General features: G+C 44.6%; 1 protein-coding gene across 2 annotated transcripts in view; it reads right to left on the reverse strand.

Moving 5' to 3' along the window:
• The window catches only part of AK9 (adenylate kinase 9), a 226,282-nt gene that overhangs the window by 4,419 nt on the left and 199,436 nt on the right, over window positions 1-22,427 (reverse strand). For both annotated transcript variants that reach the window (XM_043542772.1, XM_043542770.1), the window contains exons 33-39: window positions 18,676-18,822; window positions 15,255-15,475; window positions 10,672-10,868; window positions 9,833-10,002; window positions 7,633-7,731; window positions 7,451-7,553; window positions 6,031-6,145 (exon numbers count right to left, since the gene is read on the reverse strand). In XM_043542772.1, the coding sequence (XP_043398707.1) occupies window positions 6,031-6,145; window positions 7,451-7,553; window positions 7,633-7,731; window positions 9,833-10,002; window positions 10,672-10,868; window positions 15,255-15,475; window positions 18,676-18,822 (1,052 nt within the window). The remainder of the gene's footprint in view (window positions 1-6,030; window positions 6,146-7,450; window positions 7,554-7,632; window positions 7,732-9,832; window positions 10,003-10,671; window positions 10,869-15,254; window positions 15,476-18,675; window positions 18,823-22,427) is intronic.

Raw genomic sequence — 22,427 nt, forward strand, 5'->3', positions numbered from 1 at the left:
AGGTCATGGGCAATAAACACAAATTCATTGAAGCTGTGACCTGTTTGTGACTTTTGCTGCTGCGCCTCCATGGTTTCCCCCACCACCGTGGCGGCTGGGAGCTGTGAGGTTCCCCCTCCACCCATGGCAGCTGGAAGCTGCAGGGTGACCATATTTCCCAAAGAGAAAATGAGACACCCCAGCTGCTCACCCAAGGTGTCCCCCTCTCCCCATGTGAGGCTGTCAGTGGAACCTTGAGGAGGGCCCCCTCAGGAGTCTGTCACCTGTCACTGGAACCCTGCCAAGGACCACTGGGCTGTCAGCTCCAGAGTCCTGCAGCCCCTGGGGCTGAAGCAGAGAATGTCATGGAGGTCTCTGGAAGTCACGGATTCCATGACCTCTGTGACATAAACATAGCCTTACCTATAACCCCTGGACCACTCTTTTGATAGGTCCTGTCCAGGAGAAGGAGCAGAACATTGGTGTGTCTGATGTGGCTAATAGTGCTTTCTGACAGGACAAGAGTGTAGAGACACAGGGAATCCAGGATGGCTCTAGTGTCCTTAAGTGCATGGAGCTTGCTGTCTGTCTGGTCTGAGAATAGAGAAGGATTCTCAAATGGTAAGTCCTAGATAGTGCTCTGTACTTCACAGGGAAGATCAGAAGACCATAGCCAGGATGATCTACTCATGGCCACTGTAGAAGGCATGGTTCTAGCTGCCAAGTCTGCTGTGTCCAGCCCCACCTGCAGTGATGTTCTCGTGACTAGTATTCTCTCATTGACTAGGGAAGAGAACTCCTGTCTAGTGTTCTCTGGAAGTAGCTCTTTGAACTTTTCCATGAAGCCCCATACATTAAAATCATACAGTCCCAGCAGAACCTGTTGGATAGCGATACACAGCTGCAAACTCCCTGTTGAATAAATTTTTCTGCCAAATACATTAATCTTTTTAGTATTCTTTGAGTTGGCCGTGGCAGCCTGATGCTCTTGACACACTCTCTCTCATTAGCTGCTGTCATGGCTAATGAGCCTGGTGGCAGGTGAGTATAGAGGTACTCAAAACCTTGATAGGGCACATCATATTTTCTTTCTGCCCTTTTTGAGGTGGGAGATAGCGAAGGAGCCAGCTACAGAGCCTTTATAGGCTCTACTATTAATTTGTTAATTGCAGAGCTACCTTAGAGGGAACCACTGATGATAAAAAGTCAACCAGATGATGTGAAGATTCCCTGACCTCTTTGACCTATACACACCTAAGTCTTCACCCACTCTCTTTAGCAACTCTTGGTAAACTTCAAGGTCATTAGGAGGAGGTGAAATTGTTTGTGATGGGGTGTATCTACCCCACACTGGCCCACCTGGGACTGCTTGGCCGCGCTGCCCAGAAGGCAAGAGCAGCTGTAATGACGCTAGCTACTAGGCATTTGAGTCATCAACCTCCCACTCCCATTTTGCTTTTCCACAATACGGCACCTTGAGACAGGGGTGTATCCACCCTGCGACACTGTTCCAGACAAAACAGCATCATCTGCTGAGGATGAAGAGGAAGCCAAGAGTGGGAGAGGTAGAATCTCCTCTGCGGGCTGTTGCTCTCGCACTGGAGCCTCTTCCTGATGCTCAGTACTGGGCCCGGTACCAAACTCTGGAGATGGAGCAGTTCGGTGCATAGACTCAGGCCTTCTAAATGAGAGCATTGAGTATATACAGTCTGGAGAAGATCTGAATGTTGTGGGAAACCCCCATGGATTCCAAAATGGCCACTGAAATGGGACGGGGCTCCATTATCCTGGCCACATTCCCATGGGAGGTGCCATTGCTGGTAAGTAGGAAGAGAGGATCTGGGCAAAGACTGGCAGGTACTGCTTCAGGGTTGAGACACGTATGACACCACCCCCAAGTCTGACAAAGAGAATTCTCTTTCCTCTGACCATGGCAGGGCCTATCCTCTTGGTTTTGGGGGCTTGTGTTGTGAGCCAGGTGATGGGCAGAGTGATGCCATCATAGCAGGCTTTCCCTGCGATGGCACTGCCTGTCTAGGAAGTGGGCAACTGCGGTACTGGTGTTGGAATCACTGGCAGCTTTGCTGGGGGACCAGACTCTTGTAAGGACAGGGACACCAGCACAGAAAGACAAAGCAGGTTCCTTGCCACTGCAAACACCTCTGGAGTAGTTGGCACTGAGGTGGTCTTTTGTTGCGGTGCTGAAGAAGTTGATGGTGCCTCTTCTGCCCTCGACAATGCCCCTTGTGGTGCTGGAACCGACTGTGCTGACTTAGACAGACATTTGTCAGAGTGCTTAGGGTTCAGGTCCACTCTATTCAACTCCTTGACTGTCTTACCAGACTTAGAGGGTGCAGATCTTCCCCTGGAAGCCTTGTACTTTTTCCTCAGTAAAGGCAAGGGAGAATGGTGCCAGGATTCTGCTAACACAGGAAGTGCACTTCTCACTGAAGCTGCTGCACTCAGCACTGGGTCAGACTGGGATGACTGACTGTGTGCTGAACACTGCTTCCATCAGCAGGAATTACAGCCTGGCCTTCCTACCCTTCTTCATCCTAGGCTTGAACTCTGGCACCCCAGTGTTCATGGGTGCCTCTCCCAAGCACATTAGGAAGCTATTGTGCAGGTTGCTAACTGGCATAGTCCTGGAGTAAAAAGCAGCCGGTGACCAGGGCATACCTTGGTACCATGAATAGAAAGACCCCAAACGGGAAAATGACAAGTCCAAAAAAATATTGTTTTTTTTAACACTAAGAGCTAGACTAACAATATAAATTGTGACAAAGTTCCTGCTCTACCTTGGTGGGTCTTGCGCTTATTGGCGGATTTGCTCACCTTGGAGCTTCACGGCAGCCCTCAGCTTGGCCGTTTTTCTGAATTCACAGTCCAGGTCGACTCCTCCTGTGTCTGACCAGGAGTTGGAGGATTTGGGGGGAACCCGGGCCCGAACTCTACTCCGGGTTCCAGCCCAGGGCCCTGTGGAATGCAGCTGTCTAGAGTGCCTCCTGGAACGGCTGTGCGACAGCTACAACTCGCTGGGCTACTTCCCCATGGCCTCCTCCCAACACCTTCTTTATCCTCACCATAGGACCTCTCTCCTGGTGTCTGATAATGCTTGTACTCCTCAGTCCTCCAACAGTCTGCGTTCTCACTCTCAGCTCCTAGTGCCTCTTGCTCCCAGCTCCTCACACACACACCACAAACTGAAGTGAGCTCCTTTTTAAAATCCAGGTGCCCTGATTAGCCTGCCTTAATTGATTCTAGCAGCTTCTTGATTGGCTGCAGGTGTTCTAATCCGCCTGTCTGAATTGTCTCCAGAAGGTTCCTAATTGTCCTGGAACCTTCCCTGTTACGTTACCCAGGGAAAAGGGACCTACCTAGCCTGAGGCTAATATATCTGCCTTCTGTTACTCTCCTATAGCCATCTAGCTCGACCCTGTCACAATATACAGTATGTTACACAAAGGCTGAGAGAAGAATTGTTCCGGCATAGAACAGAGTTCCAACATAAATTGTGGGCAGTAAGAAGGAACTGAGGAGAACTAAGGATGGCTCTGCCCTTTATACCTTCACACAGTGCCATGTGCCAGGAGGGGGAGCTCAAGCCACCAAATGGGTACCGCAGAGGGAAAAAGTTTCCAGTGTCGGTGTGCTGAGCACACAGACACCAAGAGTGGAATGCACATGTGCAATCACTCAAAGAAGAACTGAAAAATGATAAAGCAAGAGTCTGTAAGACCAAATGCAGGTCCCACTCCGGGATGATAGTCACAGGGCTCTCCAAACTAGTGATAAGGCATCTAATGGCCCTTGAGGCTCATAGGTGGTTGATCAGGGATTCTGTTGTTCCAGCTCATTGCACACTCCTGAGGGTCAAGACATGTCCTTGACTTCTCATTGGAACCACCACTACATCTTCAAACCGCCCCCCCGCACCAGATTTACCCAGATTTGAGATGCAATTCTATCCAGTTTTGGATATAACAAGAGATGTCTAGGATTCTGAGATTTCTAGGGTCAAGCTACTTATTCATGCACAAGAAGAATTTTATTCAGGTGGCCAAGAAAGTTTTACAAGGTTGGCTCCCTGACTGGGACTAGTAAACTGTTAATTAATCTATTAGAGAAGACCTCAGTGCTCTGAAAGCTCCATGGAGACACAAAGTATGTGAAGAACCCGATAGAGAAGATAAACTTGTCATTACCTAAAAAAAAAACCATGGAAAGCAAGAGGTTAAAAATAACAAAAGGCAGGGGAGAGCTGAACCACTGAACATATTGCTCTGTCACAGGTAAGACTTCTGGTGAGTGGAAGTAAAGGATGTGGTCTTGCCCAGAGTCCGCTAGCAACAGCACTGAACCGCCTCCTATTTCTGCACAGAAGGCACAGCTCAGTCACAAACCAGGGAGATGTTAGACTCCTGAATACACTGGAGAAGAGAGCTTGTCCTCTCTGGGCTGGCTACAGATGAAAAGTTCTTTAGGCCACCCTAGTCACCTGTCTATCCAGGAGCAGTGAAGAGTCAATAAGCTGATATGAACAACTGAGACAAAATTTGGGCATACTCCCTAAGTGTCGAAAGCAGTCCTTACACCTGTCAATTCCAAAAGATGTTTTATTCTATCAACAAGTATCACTTCAATCTTCTGTGAACTGAGTTTAAGTCAGCTAACTTTCATTAAGGATTGTATTTATCTACTGTATCTACTGGGAAAGTAAGGAGATCCTAAAGAACGTAGGTTCAATAAGAATGAGATGTAGAACTGAAAATCATCAGCATACTGGTGGTATAACAGCCCATAAATAAGGGTAAGATTTAGTCATGGGTATTTTTAGTAAAAGTCATGGACAGGTCATGGACAATAAACAAAAATTCACGGCCCGTGACCTGTCCATGACTATTACTATAAATACCACTGACTAAATCTTAGCTGCTCCTAGGGCCCTGGACTGCTGCTGTTGGAAGTGGGGCAGGGGGGAGGTGGCCCTGGGGCTGACTACCCCCCACCACCCGCTGCTCCGAGGCCCTCAGGGCCGCTGCTCTGACAACCTCCGGGGTGGCCCCTGGCACCACTGCTCCAGGGTCACCACCGGGACCGCTGCTGCTCAGGCAGCTCCGGGGCCAGCTGCTGTGGCCACCCAAGGAGCAGCTGGTCTGGCTGGCTCTGGGGCTAGCTGCTTGGGTGACCCTGGGGTCAGCCACACCAGCTGCTGCAGCTGCAGAAGTCACGGGAGGTCCTGGAAAGTCACAGAATCCATGACTTCCCTGACAGACTCGCAGCCTTACCCATACATTTTGAAATTTTCCACAGTGACATCACAAACAAGCTAGCAGGTCAACAACACTTGACTATGGTAAAGGCTGCTAAAAGCTCTAGTTATATCATTGTGTACATTTGACCTGTGTCTTTCCCTAGAAAGTTACTGATGCAGCTTTTTGTATCATAACTAGATCTAATTTAGTGGATCAGTACGTGAATTTATGTTATGGAGCTGGCCTTAGAGCTGCTAATGCTCCATGTGAATCTAAAATCTGTTTCAACTAAACCAGTTTAAAAACAGTTAGATCCTGCACTGATATTTTGGTTGATTCTTTTCTGGTAATTGGTGTAGGTCAGATAAATGTGTTAAGTTGATCTTTCAGCATCCTTTATTACAGTGACTCCAACCAGTTTTAAAAATGGTTCAGGTTGCCCAAGACACTACAGCTCCAGCTAGCTTTAAAAGCAATTTTTTTTGTTGTGTTTTAAAACTAGTTAATTGTGGGGAGGGGGATTTCCCTAGTGCGGTGATAAAGTAATATTAGAGTCTCACAATATTTTTGGGGGGGCCTATTAACACCTCTTCCACCTTGGTGTCCTATATATTTGCCAAAAACTTGTTTATATGTACTATGCTATGTATAGTATTTATTTTTTAAAGAATCAGACTTCAGAAGAATGGGGAAATCAGATGAGTCAGTGATTGCATTTTTAATCTAAAAATATTAAATAAAAGAATTCATTCCATGTATTCAATTAATCCTATTACTATAGCACATTTTACCATACCTTTTAAATGATAGGCCACAAACAGCAGAGCAGTTTTTTTTACACTTAAGAATGGAAACTTTGGCTTTAAGCAGCCCACTTCATTCATAGCTTTTATTAGAGCAGTTGCTATCCCCTGAAGAAATAGAAATTTTTTTTTAAAAAGCCATGAAGCAAGGACTTGAACACAGTACACCAAAAATACATTAAAGGCCTGATCCTGCTGTCACTTAAGTCTATCTGTATAAGTGTTGATATACCATGGTGTCTGAGCATCTAAATAAATGGGAGTTTTGTTATTGCCTTCAACAGGAGTAGGGTCAGACCCTAAATAGTTATCTTTTCCATCCATATGTTAAAGAAAAGAAAATGCCTGTTTAGTATTTATTTTAATAACACTTTCCCATGGCAAGTTGCCATACTATTAGCAACACCATGTAAGTTTTATGTGAGAGTGTGCGCAAACATATGTATATGAACATGCATGGCCAGACCTGCTAGTGCAGCGTAGCTGCTCTATCCTCTACTGTACTATCATCATACTCAGCTCATGAACCCAATTTAACTTTCAGAGGATCACCCCAGAGCAAGGGTGATCCTCCAATGCCACAGAGCCAAAATAGAGATTCTTATGTCACATACTCTCCTTGTTGCCAACACAGCATGGAAAAGAAGGCAAGCTTCTGGGAGCAGGGTCTATGTTTTTGTTATGTGTTTGTACAGAACAGCACTATGCTATGATTAAGACCCCTAAGTGCAACTGCAATACAAATGAAACAGCAACAAACAGGAAAGCCCATATACCATGCCTGTCCTTTGCATCCTTGGTCCTCCATCACCATTAAAGGCTGGCATAAGTTACAGCAGCTCTCTGTGCACCAAGCAGCACCAATATTAGAGCAGTACAAAGGTCAGCTTTATACCACCTGCACATCCCACCTACAATGGATTAGTGGATGCAAAGATGGATTAGGGGGCAGATGATATGGTCATAGGCCTGTGACAAATTGAATGGGCATGGATATTAGCTCCATATGTATTTTACACAAAAGCACAATGTATTAGTAGTTTTAACTCTGTGATAAATTAGAGAGCCATAAGATAAATGGAGGAACCCTGGGATAAATTTTATTACATTGTTCTGCAGTTTATCATATATCTTTGATCGCCTCACCGGGATACTGCCCATTAATTAATCTTCCCCAGGACTGTTTTAAGATTACAAATCTCCAAATAGCTTCAAACAGCTGCCATTTTTTAAACTACCAGTATTATCCTCTCTTAACTGTAAGTACATATATTACCATGATCTTTATTGAATTTCTGTTAATAAAATCAAGATTAATACTACAATTTAAAATAAAAAGCAAAAATCAGAAGACATAGTATGATCCTATATTGTCGCTTAAAATTAATTTAAATTAAAGAAGCAAAAACTAGCCTGTTCAAGGTATCCAGTCAGGGGAAGAGCAGTAAGTAGAACTGGTTCCTTTATTGGAGGGAGTTTATGTGGAAGCTTCTGATTCCAGTACTTTTCTGGTAACCTAAGACACAGAAGTTAAGTGCTTTCAAGACAGAAAATATGAAATGATTAAATGTTAAAATAAAAGTTAATAAATTCACCTCATAAATTTATGGAGTTTTTCTTCACTTTCAAAAATATATAGCTTATCTCGATATTCCACAGCATATTCAATGGTGCCAGGTACCAAGGCTTCGTATCTCAAAAGACAGAACAAGGAACAAGTACATATCTACAAGGAATATGAAGTACCACTTGTGCTATTTAAATACATTAAAAATTGGGACTGTTCTGATCCAATAGCTCTACTAATTACAAGAACAACTGGGTATGGTGGTTCATGCTCCCACCACGACTGACAGAGCTACTCATAGTTCAAAATTTGAATCACGTATATTGCCTCAATAATGAACATGGGCCCTACTCCAGACTAGCCTGTAAACAGCCTCCTACAGCGACTGTTTCTCTGGATGAGAATCTTTGAAGCTGAGAAGGGGTGATCTAGAGCTGGCTATGATGGCTCTACCCCAACCATGGATTTCCTCACAATGAGTGAATGCCCAGCTACCTTTTTAGGAGAGCTTTGTGACCTTATTGTATGATACTGGTGGCTCAATTTGTATCTTCTTAGAATGTCTGAGATTTGGGTGCCATTTTGAATAATTAACCTGAAGTAAATCTTGGTTGAAACCATTCAAACCATGCAAGTTTTGTCACAATCAAAAATAAGGCTATAGAGATCCTCACCTCACAGAACCTACTCCCCTCCAAAAGGCTCAAGCTCACCCTTATTTTTAGCCATCTTTAGAGAAGGTAGGGGAGGGAGTCCTATATGATCTATTATTAAGGTTAAGATTCTGTCACGGTTATTTTTAGTAAAAGTCAGGAATAGGTCACTGGCAATAAACAAAAATTCACGGAAAACCTGTTCCTGACTTGTGACAAAATGGAGAGGAGGGGGTCCAGCACCCACCATTGCTGTGGTTCTTGGGTTCCCCAGGCACCCTTGGTGGCTCAGAGATCCATGGGCCCCCTGCCACTCGTGGTGGCTGAGTGCTGAGATTCCCACTGCCACCCACAGCAGGTGGGATCTGTGGGGGCCCCAATGTGGTTGCTGGGAGCAGAGAGGCTCCTGCCGCTCACGGTATCTAGGAGCTCCAGGGTCCTCCCCCAACCCCCTGGAGAGGCTGGGAGCTGCAGGGCTTCCCCCTACCACCCCTACAATGGCTGGGAGCTGCAGTGGGCCCTGCTGCCTCTGGCAACTGAGAGCTCCGGTACCCCGCTGGCTGACAGCTCCAGCCCCACCAGCCCGGTGTTGAAGCGGAAAATATCACAGAGGTCTCTGGAAGTCACGGATTTCATGACCTCCGTGACATAAGCTTAGCCTTATCTATTATGTATTAAGTGACAATAATATGCTTGGCATTGTACAAGATACGAAAGAAGAAACAGTCCCAGCCTCAAAAAGCTTACAGTATAAGTACCTCCCACAATCTATTCCCCAAAGTCTTCAAGAGGTAATCATCTGCTCAACTCTCTTCCCTACTTGTTGCAGGGGGCCTGCTAGTAGGTCTGCTCCTTAGCTCCAGTTAAGATCTTTGGAGGGATAACAAACCTGTTTGCTCTCCACCTGTTTCGTCGGCCGGAGGTGTGTAGAAGCTGGTCCTCTTGAGGATGCTCCACTGGCTGACCTTACCTCATTCTGCTCATTAGAAATACTTCAGAGCACACCCATGTTAACACAATTTCAAATAAGTAGGATATCTTTCAGCCTCAGAATGAGGGCTAATGTGGCATCAACAGCAGCTAAAGAAGAGTTTTTAACTACCACTACTGCAGAAAGCAAAAGGACCAGTCATGTCACCAATCCCTAAAAGACACTTATAGATCTTGAGAAGGGGAGAGATGGCCTACTGGCTGCCCATTCACCCACCATACAAGAAAAAGATTGGAGCAGTCTCACAGGCTGCCCTGTGAAAATATCAGAAGGGATGAAGGACAGAAGGCTACTGGACCCCACTAGACAGTAGCTAAAAACAGGAGCAGGAACTCTGGCTTTTTTGGTGAAACGCAAATCTATGCTGGTTTAGCCCACTTCATGTTTTATGCAATTTCTTCAATGTTTCAGATTCATAATGAAGCCTGAAGCCAAGTGGGTTTCAAAAGTTTATTTTACAAAAGTTTTGCAGGGGCACAGTGTAAAGAGTTGTAATTGTTTTTCCCGTTGAAAACAGAAAAGCAGTACTACTTCAGGGTAGTTTTTTTTTTTAAATAAATATTCTGGGAAATGTAAGGATTTACCTTTGTTTTCCATCTAGGTAAGTGACTGGACAGTATCCTTGCATTTCAGCCTTTTTAGGGAATAAGGCCTTTACTTCTGCCATTGTCAGTTTCTTTGGTAGCATATCTGGTGAGGGAAGAGGATGAGGTGCTAATGGTGGCACATACAACTCTGGTGCATTCAAGAATCTCTGTAGTAAGAAAAAATAAACTTTTGTGTTACAGAATAAACAGAGCATTATATAAATATTATACAAGCTACACAAGATGTGGCTTATTGCATTCTGGCTCTTCTGCTCTTTCTTGCTACTTCCCTACCTTTCACAGGTGCAGTACCTGCTTCTAGTCAGGGCCATCCCTAGCTATTCTGGGGCCCTATGCAGCACCCCCGCAGGATGTGTGTGTGGGGCCCCAGGCCTCAGGGGCGGGGGGGGAGGCTGACCCCAGGTCTCCGTGGCGGGGGGGAGGGGGCTGGCTCCAGGCCTCTGCGGGGAGGGAGGGGGAGGGGACCCTGGCTTGGGGGGAACCGCCCCCCAGCACTCACTGGCGGCACGGCTGGGGCTGGGTCACTGCACTTCCCACCGTTGGTGAGTGCAGGCCCGGCCCTCAGCAGTCCTCAGAGGAGTGGGGGTGGGGCTGGGGCGGGAAGAGGCGAGCCTGGGGAGGGGGTGGAGTGGGGGCGTGGCTGGAGCAGAGCAGGAGCTGGAGTAGCACGCAGCTGCGCAGGGCACCAGGAAATTTGGTGGTGCCCTACATAGCTGCGTACTTTGCGTATGGATAGGGACGGCCCTGCTCCTAGTAAAGCCACCCTTCCTCCTATCCCACCCTTGCTGAGGCCATTGAGGCCCTTGGATACTCACATTCAATTCCTCCTGCGAAGCCATTTTGTAATAGTGTCCTCGAAACTCTGCTGCAAACTGCAATGATGAGGTTACAGAGCAGTCAACCAGTTCACCCTTTTCTGCGATGCTGACAGGACAGTATTGTCCAAATTCTCCCAGCCGAGACTGCAGCTCTTGTGGTGTGATACATAAATCAGCAATACTGGCTGCTTTTCCTGTCGATAATAGAATAAAATGTTATTTTGTAAAATTTCAACATTTTTCACATGCAGTACAAAATGTTGCCATTTTTGAGGATTATATCCATTGTGGAAATGTAACGCTTATACTCAATGATGAGAATCACAAACTGGCAATCTTTATAAATAATTTGATTATTAAAGTAACTAGGTTGCAAAATATTTTATTAATTTATTTTGGTAATCTTTTCTTTAGCAATTACTTAAGAAATACAATAGCTAATGTTGCAGGATCCTCCACAGTTAATTTATTAATCAACTTTTTTTGAGGTAGTTTTGCATTACGGGTGTACTGTTTCATTCCTCTGATGCGAAGGAACATTTAAATTGTCATTTGATTTCTCGACATAGATGAAAAGAAGTTTAAATTAGGATGTGATAAAAACTCTCATTTATTCACCCCAGTCTTACAAACTTGAGGGTCTAGCTAACAGAGTTATTCAAGATCTCTTGGAATAAAATATCTAAGAAAATCCAATTTATATTTTAAAAGCCTGACGTTCAAATTATAGATTAAAGAGGAATTAAATATTATTTGGGTTATGACTGAAGTTTAGACAATTGAAGTTTGGGTGCCAATATGAGGCTGTAACAGGAAAAGCAAAAGGAAGGTGTAAAATAAGCAGCACGTCTTTCCTCCACAAGCATTCTAACTTACATTGCACCATCCTCAAGGACAGCTGTAGCCAAACTCAACCCTGGTGTAAGATAACTCAACAACTAAAATGTGTCAGTTTATGCCAGTACTGAATTTGATCCCCAAAGAATAGCAATTTTGTCCCCACAGAACAACAAATCAATTTAAGTAACATTTGTTATGTACTCATACTAATACCAAATCAATGCAAATTATGTTAGTTTGCCACTTACATCCCTCACCCCGCAGTTACATTTGGAAGAAGTGAAAATATCTCTCCTCTGCTTCTGTGTTCCTGGTCTCAGGCACCACCTCTTATCCTCCCTATTGCCAGCAGATTTGTCTAAATGGGATTATCCCCTCAGAGAGGCCATGGATTTATTTATTCATGTATGTAAACTTAATAAAAGTGTGAAGATTGTACATGGATGCTTTGTATACATGCAGTCTTTAAAAACTAAGATAGAATCAATGTACTCATGACACTCCCAAATAGTAAGCACTCCCATTCACCCCTCCCATCCACGCAGTCTTCTTCCATGAAGAAACCAGAGAGCACTGTTCCCTCTAAGCTGTGCGTGTATGTGCATGCACACAGATCCTAAACCCCATGCACATGGAAATTTGCACAGAAGCACAACAATTTGCACAGAAAGTTTTTTTTGCGCACACGGCCTGTCAAAAATTAGAGGGAACATTGCCAGGGAGTGGAGGCAGGACTTGCAGAGACAACTTGTTATCAAATTCCATCCTCTGGTAAAACATATCTTGGAAGATGCTTCTGTACTTCACCAGGAGCAGAATCTGTAATGCCTTCACAGAGTGGCAGATAGCAACAGAATTCTTACCAGCTAGTAGGAAAAGAGGAATCAGCATATGGATCCTGAGGAATCTGAGGTATCTAACTCACAGAGGCCTGCTAAGGAGCCAAGGACCAAGTAAAGCTTCTGTTTCCTGCCTTCCTCTGACTCCTAGTTCCTTGCTTTCCAACCTCACCAACTCCTCCCCACCCCCCAAAAAAAACTAAAAAGAAAGACATTCCCAGACAAACAAAAATTTTATTAAGGTTGAGTGTACACTGGATAAAAAATCAAAACCTTCGAGAGACATGGTAGGTGATGTACTATCTTTTATTGGATCAGCTTCTGTTGGTGAAAGACAAACTTTCAAGCTACATAGCTCTTCCTCAGGACCTCCGTGTAGCTCTGTGTTGCTCGAAAGCTTGTCTCTTTCACAAATACAAGTTGGTCCAATATTACCTCACTCAGTTTGTTTCTCTAATATCCTGGGACCAACACAGCTACAACAACACTGCAAAAAACAATCCTTGTAAGATTAACCTTAATTCTGAATTTTCTGTATTTATAAATGTATTTTTATTTATACTAGTTTATAAAACAAAGCATCAGTCCTGGACTGAGTCCTTAATAAGTATTTCAAATATATAAACAGAATAAATGGTCTCTTCCAGTGGCTCCCACTCTACAATACTCTGGCAATCACAAAAAATACAAACAAAACTTCAACCCCCAAACAGATTCTACCCCAGTACCTAACACCCTAAAGGAAATTTTTGAGGAGTTGGGAAGGAAATAAGCCCTTCAGCAAATCCTGAAGATCAACAAACTCAGGCTACTTTGTACCAAGGGGTGAGAGGTAAGGAAGCAAATTCCAAAAGGTGCTAAGGAGTCCTATTGGAGAACATCTTAATCGCAACTCCCTTTCATATCAACTGGGCTCCTGCTCAACCAACTCTGCTGATCTCAGCGGTGATAACATGTCACAAGGTGAGAGAGGTGGTCTCTTAAGGCTTGTCTACACAAACTTTTAGTTTGTGACAAGGTGGGGACAAGTCTATAGACCTTGTCTACACTGGAAAAATGCATCAGGGGGCTTGTCCACACAGAGAAGATGCACCAGTTTAACTTAAACTGGTTTAAGAACTGATTTACTTAAATTGATGCAAACTCTTTTTGTGGACATCCTTATATCAGTTTAAAACCAGTAATAGCAGTTTAGCTTGCATTAGTAAATTTAAAGGTGCAAACTAAACAGATATAATTCAGGTTTAAATTGATTTTAGAACATCCATGCTTTAAATTGCATTGGTTTAATGAGGGACACCTGGAACATGGGTTTGCATCCTTGACCATCTTGGCTAATAGCCATTGATGGACCATGAACTTACCTAATTCTTTTCTAAACCCAGTTATACTTCATAATATCCACTGGCAATGAGTTCCACAGGTTGCCTGTGCGATGTGTGAAGAAGTACATCCTTCTGTTTGTTTTAAACCTGCTGCCTATTAATTTAATGACCTCTATTTCTTGTGTTATGGGAAGGGATAAATAACACTTCCCTATTTCATTTTCTCCATACCATTCATGATTTTATAGATCTCTATCATATCCCCTTTTAGTCTCTTGTTTTCGAAACTGAACAGTCCCAGGCTTTTTAATCTCTCCTCGTATGGAAACTGTTCCATACTCCTAACTAATCATTTTTGTTGCCCTTCTCTTTACCTGTTCCAATTCTAGTAAATCTTTTTTTGAGATGGGGTGACTAGAATCGCATGCAGTATTCAAGGTGTGGGCATACCACGGATTTATATAGTGGCATTATGATATTTTCTGTTTTATCATCAATCCCCTTTCCTAATGGTTCCTAATATTCTGTTAGCTTTTTTGACTGCTGCTGTACAGTGAGCAGATATTTTCAGAGAATTATCCACGATGACTCCAAGATCTCTTTTTTGAGTAGTAAGAGCTCATTTAGACCCCATCATTTTATATATATAGTTGGGATTATTTTTTCCAATGTGCATTATTTTGCACTTATTAACATTGAATTTCATCACTCATTTTGTTGCCCAGTCACCTAGTTTTGTAAGATCCCTTTGTAACTCTTCAAAATCAGCTTTGGACTTAACTATCTTGAGTAATTTAGTATTGTTGCCACCTCACTGTTTACCCCTTTTCCAGATCATTTATGATTATGCTGGATAGCACAAGTCCCAATACAGATCTTTGGGGGACCCCGCTATTTAGCTCTTTCCATTGTAAAAACTGACCATTTATTCATACTCTTTGTTTCCTATCTCTTAACCAGTTACTAATCCATGGGAGGCCATTTCCTCTTATTCCATGACTGCTTACCTTGTCTCCTAGAGCACTTTAATATAGTGCTGGGCATGTTAAAGCACAGTAGAAAACTTTTAGTGTGCACCAGCAGGATCTAGATGGACCAATTAATGCACAACTCATTAGCAGGCTTTAGAAATCACACCCCTGTAGAGTGCATTACTTCACCATGTAGACAAGCTCTCTGTTAACGTAATGTAAAATGGTGTAGACAAGAGACTCACGTTTAAAACCAATAGTGTTAACCATGACCAACTAACATGTTCAGCCTCTATCTACGCAAGCTGTGTTTTGCATCATATTAGATAACATTTATTAGTTTCTGACATGATGCATTTTCCCAGTGTAATCAAGATATTCGATTTTTTTTATAAGTACTATTTTCTTGTAAGAATTTTATTACTACTAAGTGACTGAAATGTGCTCTGAAACTTAAATCCAGCTTAAAATGTTTTTGCCTGGGCATTATTGCTTTGGGTAACTTGAAGCAAATCAAAATTGAATCTAAATGTGACACAATGGGTTCCTTAAATTACAATTACAAAACAGCAAGCACTATTTTTAAACAGCAGTTCTTCTTTTACCTTCTCTGATTGTTTCCAGATATGTTTGGATCTTTTTAATGATCACCTGAACTTCCTCAAATATTTTGTTCCAGATCCACCACTTGCTGCGGAATGCATCAACCACACACCAGTTCTGATGTTCCTTCTCGTAGTAAGTCCTAATAGCATCAATTTGCTTTTTATAGCAGGAGTTCTGAATAGCTAGAATCTGTGAGCTGTCATGTATAGGATAAGGTGGACTGAAGAAAATAAAAAAATAGCAATGATTTAAGAAACAGCATTGACATAAGAAGAATCAAAAACATACAAAATATATATTTTCCCTGATGATGATTATCTGACTGAAGGTCAAAATTTATACATTAGAGTTCATTATCAATATATTTTTAATTATGCTTATTGAAACTGTAGAGCACTGTTGAGGAAATACAGCTCTGTTTATCAAGAATCGTATTGTCATTAATACAGAAAAAATTCTCGTTTGTTCTTATCATTACACAACTCTGAGTAATCAAGTGGATGTCCAGAAAAGAAGCAAAATTCCGAAAATTACACTCTGTCTGTTTATTTCCTGACTTTAGCCTTAATATTTTGAAGAGGACTTTTAGGATATTAATTATTACACGTTTATGGACACATTCTAATAACGTGTAGCAGGGCAGTTGCCTTGCTCCTGAAAAAGGTAGGCTGATTGGGGAAGCAGCCACAACTGGGGCCACAACCCAATCAGGCCACACCTGGCCCTGTTATAAGGGCCCAGGGAGGAGCTGAGTCAGAGTTTCTCTCTAGCTGGAGAGAGAGAAGGACCTGGGTGCCTGGGAGAAGAGGGCACCTGGAGTGGAGCAGGGCTGGGGAAAGGCCAGGGGGGCTGGGGAGCTCCAGCCTGGCAACTCCCCAGGCTGAGGCCTTGGAAAAGGCCTATGCATGTACTGGGGCTGGGAGGTGCAGCCCAGATATAGGCAGAGGTAGCTGGTCCAACCTCCTTGCCAATAATGAGTGGCCATGAGAAGATTGCAGTTTGCCCCAGTGAGTGGGGGCTAGATGATGACTGGCAGTAGCCACTGAGGCAAGGTGGGTGAGAGGGTTGGGGGGGTCCCCTGGGCAGAACCCTAGGGTAAGGGGCACTGGGGTCTGGGAGGGACACGGGGGCCAGAGGTAAGCGAGACATTGGCAAGCAGAGGGCACTCCGAAGGCTGAAGAGCTAATTCCCAAGACGACCAGCAGGAGGCACTGCACCGGTGAGCCTTCACTTCACTACACATGCCTTTAAATCCTAGTCTAAACAAAGTCTTGTGAGCCTTTTAAGATGGGAGCATTGGTGTGATGGTAGGCACAATCCTGAATCCAGTATCTGAACTAGAAATTTGTGATATCAAGGTCCAAAAGAATCAAGTGAGCATCAGATTCTTGTTTAGAGGTAAGGAGCCATAATCTTCTAATATGTTTAAGGGAAATGCAAGCTCCAAACTCAGAAAGTTATATATGTTTTATCCAATTAAAAAAGTAAACTAAATTCAAACTGGGATGTTATGTAAAACTCTCAGCGCAATCTGGATTAGAACACAGCTGCGAGTATCCTGAAAAGTATAAATATCTAGTTTAAATGCATAGAGTATCCTGGTTCTTCATTTAAACAGTGCAAAAAGCATATATTAGGGATTTTTTTAAAGCAATAAGATAAGGCTCTTAATGTAATACTACCTTTTAGTAATTATTCAGATTGCACAATTGGGCAGATTTAAGCCTACAAAATATAACTTGTTTGAAATTAAAAATGGGAGTTGTAAAAAACTCTTGCAAAAAGATAGTTCTAGGTTATTTTTTTGTGATGCAAATGAACAAAAAATCCGATGGTGTAGCAGGGCTAAGGCAGGCTCCCTGCCTGCCCTAGCCCCATGTTGCTCCCAGAAGTGGCCAGTACATTTTGCGGCCCCTGGGAGGGGGCAGGAGGTCTCCGTACGCTGCCCCACCCTGAGCACTGACTCTGCAGTTCCCATTGGCCTAGGAGCCTTAGTGAAGGGGCAGAGCAGAGGGGTGGGGCAAGGGTGTTTGGGTTTGTGCAATTAGACAGTTGGCAACCCTATCGGAGTCCTGAGGTCAGGGTAACCAGGCAGCTCCTGGGGTCGCTGGCCCGCAGGGTGGGGTCCGGACTGCTACTGTGCTGCCACCCTGCCCCTGCGGCCCAGGTTAAACATTGTGGGCCACATATGCGGCCCACAATGTGTAATAAGTTGAGAAACACTGGTTTAGATAAATAACTTGTGCACTGTACTTTCGAGAAATGAGACATTACTCCTGACCTTTAAAAAGGCCTACAATTAGAACTCTTACTCAAGGAAAAGAGACAGATTATGTTAGAGTCAGTTAAGTATCAGTTTTACTGACACTAGTAATGCTTTTGTGGGTGAATAATAAAATCCAGTAGCAAAGCTAGCGGATACAGTTTTTGGTAGTCACTTTCAGCAGCACTCAGATATTCTTTTGATGAGGAACATATGAGTACTTAAATCGATACTTGAGAGAGATAAGATTTACATGTGTCATAAATATAAAGGGAAGGGTAACAACCTTTATGTATGCAGTAACATAAAATGCCTCCTGGCCAAAGGTACAGAATCATTTAGCTGTAAAGGGTTAATCAGTTCAATTAACCTAGTTGGCACCTGACCAGAAGGACCAATGGGGAAAGAAGTTACTTTCAAATCTGGGGGGGAGCGGAAGGAAGGTTTTATTTGTGCTCTCTTTGTTGGTTCCCTCTTGGAACAAAGAGAGAGACCAAGAAGGTAAACCAGCTCCTAAAAGATCCTGAAATGATACATATAAAATTACAGAAATTGTAAGTAATAGCAAGGAAATGCATTAGATTATCTTTTGTTTTAGTTTGTGAATTTTCCCTATGCTAAGAGGTAATTTTATTCCTGTTTTGTAACTGGGAAGCAGAGTCAGAGGGAAATTCTCTGTGGTTTAAATCTTTTTATTTACCCTGTAAAGTTATCTTCCATCCTGATTTTGCAGGTGTGATTCTTGTACTTTATTTTAAAAAAAAGTTCTTCTTTTAAGAACCTGATTGATTTTCACTGTCCTAAAAACCAGGGCTTTGGTCTGTGCTCACTTTGTTAACCTATTGGTTGGTATACTATTCTCAAGCCTCCCCAGGAAAGGGGGTGAAGGAGTTTGGGGGGATATTTGGGGGGGGCGGGGATAGGGCTCCAAGTGGCTCCTCCCTGAATGTTTGTTTAAATCACTTGGTGGTGGCAGCAATACCGTCCAAGGACAAGGAAAGGAATTTGTGCCTTGGGGAAGTTTTTAGCCTAAGTTGGTGGAATATAAGCTTAGGGGGTCTTTTGTGCGGGGCCCCACATCTGTACCCCAGAGTTCAGAGTGGGGAGGGAACCCTGACAACATGGATAAAATCATCACTCTTTGTTAGCATCACTACCTGTCAGTGCTTTCCTTGTCTATTAGTGCTCTTCTAAAAAGCTCCTTTGCATCCACTTGTAACTCAAAGATTTTCACTGGAATTATTCTCATTGCTTCCAAGATGTTTACTTGTTTTGTTGTTACAGGATACCCATCAATAACAACTCTGTGTGAAAACAGAAACATGAATACAGGTTTAAAAAAACCTGTCAGTTCCTAATTTAGCATTAAGACTAAACAGTAAATAGCTAGAATTCACTTCCAGTCTTTATTCAAGCCTAAATTAATTGTATCCAGCAGTATTACAGTACTGTCCAGAGACCCCAATCAAGATCCAAGTCCCATTGAGAGAGGGGTTATACAAACCTACAGGAAGACACAGCCTCCACCCCAGAATTTACAATAAAATGTAATACAAAATATAAGAAGTGGGTGTAACAAAAATTGGAGGGAGTGGAGGAGGTAGGCCAAGCGTAAAAGTGTAGGAACACATGGTTACATAGCCTGGTGATGTGCACAACTTGACAGTTCAGAGTCATTTAAAGTTCGAGTTTTAAATGATGAGATCTTATCTATTTATTTATAGCTAGCCCCACCGGTCCTCTACATAATTAGCAACTTGACAGGAGCAGGATTAGGTTCCAAAGAGAACATCTAAATCAACATCTACTACTTTAACTCAAGGTCTGTCTAATCCATATTGAAAAGAAACATAATTATCACATATTAGGCATTGGTGGGCCAAGACACACCAAAACATTCATATCAAGAGAAACTTATGCAATCCTGATCTCAAAGCTCAAAACTGCATGTCAGAGATCAATTAGGTGTTGCCCTGTCCTGTGAGGAAAAAACAGTTACTCACCTTTGTAACTGTTGTTCTTCAAGATGTGTTGCTCATATCCATTCCAATTTAGGTATGCATGCGATGCGTGCATGGCCATAGGAGAATTTTTACCCTAGCAATACCTGGTGGGTCGCTGTGGAGCCCCCCTGGACTGGTGCCTTCATGGCGCTCAATATATATCCCAGCCGACCCAGAGCCCTCTCAGTTCCTTCTTGCTGGCTACTCCAACAGAAGGGAAGCAGGGTGGGTTTGGAATGGATATGAGCAACACATCTCGAAGAACAACAGTTACAAAGGTGAGTAATTGTTTTTTCTTCTTCGAGTGCTTGCTCATATCGATTCCAATTTAGGTGACTCCCAAGCCTCACCTAAGTGATGGGGTCGGAGTGAATCAACGTGGATTGTAGGACCGCTCTACCGTGTCATCTCTGGCATGCTGGACGATAGAATTGTGCGAAGCGAAAGTGTGTATCAAGGACCAAGTTGCGGCTCTGCAGATCTCCTGGATTGGCGCGTGGGCCAGAAAAGCCGACGATGAGGCCAGGCCCTTGTAGAATGAGCAGTGTCGGGGGTGGGGTTGACACACCGGCCAGATCATAGCAAGCGTGGATACAGGACGTGATCCATGAGGAGATCCACTGAGATGAAACCGGGAGGCCTTTCATCCAGTCCGCCACCGTGATGAAGAGCTGGGTCATCTTCCTGAATGGGTTTGTATGCTCAGTGTAGAAGGCGAGGGCCCTACCGACATAGAGGGAGTGCAGCCACTGTTCCTGGTGACTGGCGTGCGGTTTTGGATAAAAAACTGGGAGAAATATGTCCTGGCTGATATGGAAGGCCGATACAACCTTTGGAAGAAAGGCTGGATGAGGCCAAAGCTGCACTTTATCTTTATGAAAGATAGTGTAGGGTGGTTTGGAAGTAAGGGCTCTGAACTCGGAGACCCACCGTGCCGACGTGATAGCAACAAGGAAAGCTGTTTTCCAGGAGAGGTAGAGGAGGGAGCAGGTGGCCAGCAGCTCGAACAGGGGGCCCCATGAGTCCAGAGAGGACCAAGCTAAGGTCCAATGTGGGGACTGGGTGTCAAACTTGTGGGTAGAGACGGTCCAGGCCCTTAAGAAACCTGCCAACCATGGGATTGGCGAAGGCAGAGTAGACATGCACACCTGGGTGAAAAGCCGAGATGGCTGCAAGGTGAACTCTGACAGAGGATGCCGCCAGGCCCTGCTGTTTTAGGCCCAGCAGGTATTCCAAAATGACAGGCCTGGACACCTGGAGAGGGGGCGTGTTGTGCTGAGTGCACCAGCACGAGAACCGCTTCCACTTAGCCATATATCTGGCCCTAGTGGAGGGCTTCCTGCTGCCCATCAGAACTTGTTGCACAGATTCTGAACAGCGAAGTTCTGCAGGGTTCAGTCACACAGCAGCCATGCTGTAAGGTGGAGAGATCGTACATCAGGATGGCAGAGGCGACCGTGATCCTGAGTAATCAGGTCTGGAAGAAGAGGCAATGGGACTGAAGCGTCCACAGAGAGTTCCAGGAGCATGGTATACCAATGGTGTCCAGGTCATGCGGGAGCTACCAGAATCACTTGCGCCCTGTCCCTGTATCCTTTGAGCAAAACCCTGTGCACCAGGGGAAACGAGGGAAAGGAGTAAAATAGACGAGTCGTCCAGGGGAGCAGGAAGGCGTTTGTGTGAGAGAGCCTGGGGAGCGGCTCTGGAGGGAGCAAAAAGCTGGACATTTCCGATTGCTGCAGGAGGCAAACAGGTCAACCTGAGGAAACCCCCACCTTTGGAAGATGGGATGGATGAGATCTGGTTGAAGGGATCACTCGTGTGAGCGGAAGGATCTGCTCAGGTGGTCCGTCAGCATGTTCTGGATCCCAGGTAGAAAGGAAGCCAGCAGGTGAATGGAGTGGGCTATACCAAATTCTCACAGTCGAACGGCCTCCTGACAGAGGGGGGAGAAGCGGATCCCCCCTTGTTTGTTGATGTAGAACATGGCCATGGTATTGTCTGTGAGGACTGCCACACAACGACCCTGCAGCCACTCCAGAAGGCTTGACAGGCAAGCCGCACCACCATCAGCTCCCAAATGTAGATATGAAGGGAGAACGCGGACGGGGGCCATAGGCCCTGCATCTGAATGTCCCCGAGGAATGTCCCCTGACGCATCCGTGACCAGGGACAAGGAAGGTTGCGGGCTGTGAAAGGGGACTCCTTTGCAAACCACCTGGGGATTTAGCCACCAGCGGAGAGAGGCCAGGACCCACTCCGGGATGGTGACCACCAAGTTCAGGCTATCTCGACCTGGGTGATAGGCTGATGCCAGCCAGGCTTGTAACGGGTGGAGTTGAAGTCTGGCATGCTTGGTCATGTTTGTGTAGGAAGCCATGTGGCTGAGAAGACTCAAGCAATTTCTTGCCGACGAGGTTGGGAAGCTCTGAAGGCTCCGGACGAGGGCCACTAAAGCCTAAAAACAGGCGTCCGGCAGGAGAGCTCGTGCCTGCACGGAGTCCAGAACCGCCCCAATGAATTCTATTCTCTGGGTCAGTTTTAGTGTCGACTTTGCCACATTGAGAAGGAGGCCTAACCTAAGAAACGTGTCCCTGACCAAGCGGAGGTGGGACTGCACCTGTTCTTTGGCGCGTCCCTGGATAAGCCAGTCGTCAAGATAAGGGTATACCTGCACCTGCCAACGACAAAGGAAAGCTGCCACGACCGCCATACAGTTGGTAAACACTGAGGGGGCCGTGGAGAGACCGAAGGGAAGGGCCGTGAACTGATAATGTTCACAGTTGACCGCAAAGCAGAGGAAGCATCTGTGCGCCGGATGAATCGCTATGTGGAAATACGTGTCCTTCATGTCGAGGGTGGCGTACCAGGATGATGGTGCCCAAGGAAACCATGCGCAATTTCAA

This window comes from Chelonia mydas, chromosome 3, assembly GCF_015237465.2.
Source record: "Chelonia mydas isolate rCheMyd1 chromosome 3, rCheMyd1.pri.v2, whole genome shotgun sequence".
Classification (NCBI taxonomy): domain Eukaryota; kingdom Metazoa; phylum Chordata; order Testudines; family Cheloniidae; genus Chelonia; species Chelonia mydas.